Source organism: Asterias rubens, chromosome 7, assembly GCF_902459465.1.
Source record: "Asterias rubens chromosome 7, eAstRub1.3, whole genome shotgun sequence".
NCBI lineage: Eukaryota > Metazoa > Echinodermata > Asteroidea > Forcipulatida > Asteriidae > Asterias > Asterias rubens.
In genome coordinates this window covers 5,078,457-5,085,441 of record NC_047068.1, presented here as the reverse complement: position 1 = coordinate 5,085,441, position 6,985 = coordinate 5,078,457, and the positions used below count along the sequence as shown (strand labels likewise).

Sequence of the window (6,985 nt, the reverse complement as noted above, 5' to 3'; positions counted from 1 at the left end):
CTTTTCGCCAGGTTGCTTTTTTCGTCAGGTGACCTCTTTTCGTCAGGTGCCTTTTTTCGTCAGGTGCCTCTTTTCGTCAGGTGCCCTATTTTCGTCAGGAAACCTCCTTTCGTCAGGTGACCTCTTTTCGTCATGAAACCTCTTTTCGCCAGGTTGCTTTTTTCGTCATGTGACCTCTTTTCGTCAGGTGACCGCTTTTCGTCAGGTGATAAACCTCTTTTTGTCAGGTGATCTCTTTTAGTCAGGTGCCTCTTTTCGTTCGGTGACCTCTTTTCGTCAGGAAACCTTTTTTCGACAGGTGACCTCTTTTCGTCATGTGACCTCTTTTCGTCAGGAAACCTCTTTTCGTCAGGAAACCTCTTTTCGTCAGGAAACCTCTTTTCGACAGGAAACCTCTTTTAGTCAGGTGCCTCTTTTCGACATGTGCCTCTTTTCGTCAGGTGATCTTAGTGTGTTTCTATGCCCCATTCTGTAACTGCACAAGTTAATACCCGCTCTTCATCCGGACTCTATGAGTCAGGGGACTATAAAGGTATCAAGTTTATACACAAGGCGCTAATAACATGATTGTTTGCCATTTTTTGATTGTACAATTGACTGATGTACGTGTACAGGGAGAAAATGCTCCGAGGAAGAAAAATTATATTGTATATTCCTTTATGACAACCACAAGGGAAATCAACAAGTTGCACAAAATGTCTTCAAGCTAAAAACACAGAATGATTTAAACCTCTTGTTAGATCTGGGTCAATAGACTCTAGAATCTACTTCAGTCATAGCTGAGCTGTCCATAAGAAATACCCCCAGTAGCATAAAGGTCCCGTTTTACGTAAATCTGTGAACTAATAAGAAACCAATGTCATGCCGATCCTTATATTATGAATGTTTCGTGATTCAATACCAGCAAAATCCCTTTCATCATTTGTAGAGGTCCTTTAAGAATTGAATGTCTACAATTACCAGTTGTCTGCCTTGGAATCAAGTTTGTAATTAATAGACAACTTTAACAATAATAATAACAATTATAAATAGAGACACCCAAGGAACACAGCAAAAGAAAATCATTGTAACATTTAACAGAAAATTTGAAACTGAATTAGTAAGAACGCTTGAATAAATATGTCTTTAGTCCGGTCTTGGAGCATTATGTATATAAATATGCATATTTGAGTGTGGACCTGTTTTGTCATTCACTGAGTAAGACAGACGGCCACGCGTACAGTATTCCAAAATGGTCGAGTTGACTTTCTTACTGTGGAAATCTTACTGTGGAGACAGTTAAAACCAAGCATGGACTCTAGATATACGACAATAAGTTTTAATATCGGATTCATTTGTAACATCTGACTCGACTGGATTTTCATTTTGAGAAGGTAAGATTGGTTGAAAAAGCTTATCTTTCAATACAACAATTCACACTTGTCTCGTTGAACATGTGCGTTCCGGTCTTATATAGTTTCTTTGCATGTTCATTATAAAAACTCTCTTAATGGCGCTTATATTGAAAACTAGGAACACGTTTTTCATGGTCACATTGTCCAATCTAATGACTTGCTTGCACACTGCTACATGTATGATGTCACTACTCCTTTACACACACCATTGACCGGTTTTGTGTTTTTAAACTGATCGTATTAAAGACATTTCGATGATGAACATTTAATAATATTCTGGCTCACTTCAACACCCAACCATTGCGCGGAGTTGAATACTTGTGGATAATAAATAACTCTTGTAAGAATGACTGAACTGATGTAATAGAAAAGGAAAGCTGCTGACCGGGACGAAAGCTCTGAAGCCCCCCCCCCCCCCCCATGAGACCGCTTCACTTCAGCACGCTTCATGGCAAGTCATCGTCACGACGTCAAATACTTTCACAGAATGCTGTTTGAATATTTGCAGAATTTTTATTTCATAGGGGGGGGGGATCTAGTTCGTCCCACTTAACGCAAGGTTTGTCTTTACTTGACAGTGTGTACTTTATTGTCCGATTATTTAAAACGAAAAAATCAGTCAATAATTCAATTAATCAATCAATCAATCAATCAAAAACTTAGTAAATTGATTATTTAATCAATAAATCAATGATTCAATAGATCATATCAATGAGTAAATAATTAAATAGTTGGTGAGTATTAAACAATACAATGGCTAGCTTCCCCGGCGATCATTACAAATGGTCTTAAGATAGTTGTTGTGATGTCACTGAGTTGAGAAATAGATGATCTACAGTAAACGAAAGCCTTATATACTTACAACCGTCCAGTAATGGTATCTATACACCATAACATAGTTATAACATTCAAATTCGCAGACGCTTCTTGAGGCGTATGTGTCACGAAAAAGAATGACGATACACTAAATTGAACAAAATGCTAAAGGAATTTGACTCGACTCAAAACGAAATTGAACGGCCGAATTCTGAATGTTAAACGCACTCCTGTAACGTCACAAGCAGCATGCACCCATAAAGGGTGGCTGTGTTTATATATAAAGGGTGGCTGTGTTTATAAAAAAGAAATCAACTTCCTTTGGCAAAACTACACACGTCTCCTAGGAACTGCAAGGATCGGTTGACACCAACTGTCCGTTACGAACACTAAAGGTAATGGGGTGTGTGGACAACATCATTCTATGCATGGATGAGGAATATCTGGATGTTAGGCGTGAGAGATGAGGGAATTTGGTTTGTGCCATGGTTGTTCCACCGTCAACCAATCATGGACGTAGCACCTCGTCACTGACGATTATAGGTCTCAAAGTCGACTATGCAGCAAGCTGGTATAAGGCAAGCCACTCAGAATACAACTATCACCCACATACCACAATTGTCTTAACTGCAGCTTACGGCAAGAGGAGAAACAGTCAAATGGGTAGCAACAATATTGTGTGATATCAATGTGTATGAATGAAGGAGGGTGGGCAGATTTATGATAACAGTAGCGCTATGGTACAGTGATCCAATTTGACGCCTGTATGACGCTCATTCTGGCGACAATAACTGTAGCAGTCGCTTTAATTTCAAGATGTTGATGATTGCACTCTATAAAGTGACGATTCAATATTGCCTCAAGACAGTATGCTGACCACTACCATTGAGCATTAACTAGAGATTATTCAGAAAGTCATTTCGACGAAGAGGAAGCACTTCTTATCACTTCTCGTCATCGTCGACATTTTCATCACCGGTACTCTGGGAACGACGGCGGAGAAACATCAGTACAAAGTCAATCCTAAAAGCTTGGGGGTTTTGTTTAAGAAGTGACTTTATTAAACCCGGGAGGTTTTATCAACAGCTTGTCCTCTGGTGATCCTTAAGACAACCCTCCAGATCGCCAACTCTTGTTTCGTCCTAGGATTGATGGACACTGACTGATCCAGTTTTTTTAAGAAACAAGTTGAACACGGTCTTAGTGAGGATACAACAAGCTCTGACAATTCATGACTGTGTGGTCATTCTGTCAATGAGATACTTGCAAGCCGGGTGAGTCCATATTTATTTGCAAACCTTGCATATAATACGCTATCATTGGATACCAACTGATTCGCTCTAACTCGATAGCATTGCAATATCCATTGAGATGATGTTTTCAAATTAGACGATGTTTTCAAGCATTCCAGTGATTCTCACTCAACCGGGGATCAGATTGACACGTCTGAGTAGGTACACTAATTAAGGACCATCACTTCACAATCCGAAATGGCAAACCTAGTGACAGACATAACCGGTCCCAGTCTTGACAAGATGTTAAACTACTCAGTAACAGCTGGAAGTAACATTAGTAACAGTGGTAACGCGAGTTTCTACCAGGGTAACGAGAGTAACAATGGAGGCGGGGCTACACAAGAAGAGATCCCCTTTTTGTACACCATCAAGGTCGTGACCTCTGTGCTCTTCAGTCTCGTTTTTGTCTTAGGGGTGTTAGGGAATACCCTGGTTATCTTAGCAGCAACTGGACGTATCAGAGGCCTTCATAAAACAATGAGTGTATTAATTCTTAATCTCAGCTTTGCAGATCTACTGTATCTCGTCTTCTGTTTACCGTTCCATGCTACCCTTATAACAGTACCTTCATGGATGTTTGGCGGGTTCATGTGTAAGATGGTTCAATTCCTCATCTATGCTTCAATGTGTGCCAGTAGCTTCACCTTAGTTGCTATGTCCATGGATCGCTACTTTGCCGTAGTACATCCCCTGAAGTTCTTTGGGGTACGCACCCTTCGAAACGTGATTTGTGTGATATCTTTCATATGGGCTCTTGCGATAGCTTGTGCTGCTCCGTTTTTATTTGTATTTGAGACTTTTGATATGTTGGATGCTAACGGGGATGAAGTGTCGTATTGCGTTGAGGTATGGCCTGATGATAACCCTAGAGATGATATCAAGTTATCAAGACGTTATTTCTATACCTTTCTGTTCGTCATAAGTTACATGCTACCCTTACTCCTGATGATCACATCCTACCTACTCATCTTACGAGCTCTGTGGACGACTTTCAAACCAAGTGAAGATTCCGAATCCTCAGCCAACAATGCAAAGAAGAAGGTGACACTAATAGTAAGTGTTGTCGTACTAGCCTTTGGTATATGCTGGTTACCTCATCATATCATGTACATGTGGATCCTTTACGGGGATTTCCCTTTTACTGACGGTACCCTTGTTCTTAAAGTTACTGAAATCATCATGTCTAGCTGTAACTCATGTCTTAACCCCATTATTTATTCAATCATGTCGGAGAACTTTCGACAAGCTTTGAGGAGGTATCTCCGAAGATGTACAAGCTCACGAGAGAGGACTAAGGTAGTGCCACGTCATCGCAGGATGAAGCTTCTTAACAGAGCAAAACGGTTTCAAGTTTGTTAAAACTGTCAAAATGTTAAAGTCAATTGCTTCATATGGGCCGTAATATAACAATAACTTATTGACATTGAGGAAAACTGCCTGCGGATATAATTGATCCGGATCAGTGATCGTGTTCAGATTTCTGCACCAAAGTTGAAGTCTGAATAGTCCGGAAATTCGGGCCAAACAAATGCTTCTACAAAAAATCCGGGTAAAAGTTTGATTCGGATGTCGAGTCAGGGATCCCGGACCAATATTTGATCCCGGCAGTGCAGAAATGTCAAGTGCTTTAAAATCATACATTTTGTGTGGTAACCTAACGTAGTGTCATAGATTAAGGATATTATTCTTGATTTATTTTTTTGTCTAAATAGTTGTGATAGACCTTATGCACATGGCGTCATTTTAGAAGAGTGCCATCGGATAGAGGTAAAACTACGGTTGCTCATTAACTTTTACGCTTTCCGTTGTTTCGTGATTGTTTTACCTCTAAAGATGACGGCTTGATGACGTCATCTCATGGGTCAGAGTCAATGACTAGGGCCCAGTTTCATAGAGCTGCTAAGCACATAAATTTGCTTAAGCATGAAATTTCTTCCTTGATAAAATCAGAATTACCAACAAATTTTTAAAATATTGTTTGCTACTGGTAATCAGCTGTTTTTAGCTTATCCTAAAAATTGCGTGGAAATTTGGTTGGTAATCCTGTTTTTATCAAGGAAGAAACGTCACGCTAAGCAAGTTTTTGTGCTAAGCAGCTCTATGAAATTGGGCCCCTGATCAGTCTGTAGTCGAAACGTAGAGACCATTAAGAACTGGCAGCAGTGAACGGTAATTTACCTCAACCCACTAAGCCAAAGTAGCCGTCCTGGCCGATTTCCTATACCTCTACATGTAGCAATTAATAAGCAGGACAGGTCTTCTTCAGAACAGTCAGCAAAATCCTGAAGTATACTCCACGGCAGTTGAATAAATATCAAGACACGTTTTCAAGAACAAATCCACACAGCTCGGTAGAAAAAGGACTTACACAAACCCAAGATGGTTTCAAATACCACATGCATATCTAGTTCGTTTCTTAAAGAAACAACTTAAATTTCTTCCATTTGGGCATTGTGTATAGATTAAGTTATCAAATCACTTTGTTACTGCTGACTTTTCATAATACGCACAAAGCAGACAGTTATGTGATAATTGAAGATAAGAAAGGACTGTTTTTCGATTTGACTCTAACTGATGCCATTAAACATGTATAATATAAAACAAAGCCATTATAGTTCTTCAACTCTAATGCAATCCTACTGCATGTACATTAATAAACCTAATACAATAACTCTAAAAGCAATACGAGGTCGTGTTTGACAACAAAAATATGAAAGTTTTCTGGAATGTGTTGTAACTGAATCCACGGTCTTCGACCATGATGAGCAGATGTTGAAGCCAAGGGACATACCTGCAACCACGCACTTAGCAGGGGTCTTTAGGTCACGTCGAGACTCGGTAGCTAACCTAACCCATTGGGGACGGCTTGCTCGGTCAGAATCAACGGATGATAATAATTGAATGTGCTTGAATATCCCTATGGAATCATCAATGTTGATTAGTATTGAAGCCATGATTGGTGTGCGGTGTATTATTTATTATCAAGCTGTGCGTCTGTAACATAATTGTACAAACGTCACAAAGATGAAGGTTTTGGGACAAACTCTTGCAGTGTTTTTGGTTTTTCATATGCTAATGTGTTGTTGATTTAACTGTGTTTTTGGTCCAATATTTACCCATTCTTGTCATTTTGTTTTCTCCATAAGAGGAAATGGGATTCAACAAACTGAAAAATATAGGCTTAATCAGTCAAGAACATTTGAATTTGGGAAAAAGGGTCAGAATAATAATTTGCAATCTATATATCAATTTGGTTGTAAACAGAAAGCAGAATCTATATCGTGCGTGTCTTATTGCAAAAACAAGTATTTCCGGTAAAAGGTTTGTTTTCTAAAAATTGTAAGTTTTGGATAACAATATTATTAAACTACATCAAACTTGAGATTCAATAATGTAGAAAGACTACAACGAATAGCTATGATACGACTCTACGGTATTGTCTTGATTATAGCGGGCCAGGCTCAGCTGTCATCGGGGGAT

General features: G+C 39.3%; 1 protein-coding gene across 1 annotated transcript; it reads left to right on the top strand.

The window, feature by feature from the left end:
* Window positions 1-2,659: 2,659 nt before the first annotated feature.
* On the top strand, window positions 2,660-5,172 carry LOC117292595 (galanin receptor type 1-like). Its single transcript, XM_033774704.1, has one exon. The coding sequence runs from the start codon at window positions 3,701-3,703 to the stop codon at window positions 4,862-4,864; it is 1,164 nt and encodes a 387-aa protein (XP_033630595.1). The 5' UTR covers window positions 2,660-3,700; the 3' UTR covers window positions 4,865-5,172.
* Window positions 5,173-6,985: the final 1,813 nt, after the last annotated feature.

Bases quoted from the DNA above. Each gene is read 5' to 3' on its own strand.
- LOC117292595 (XM_033774704.1), top strand. From the start codon at position 3,701: ATGGCAAACCTAGTGACAGACATAACCGGTCCCAGTCTTGACAAGATG.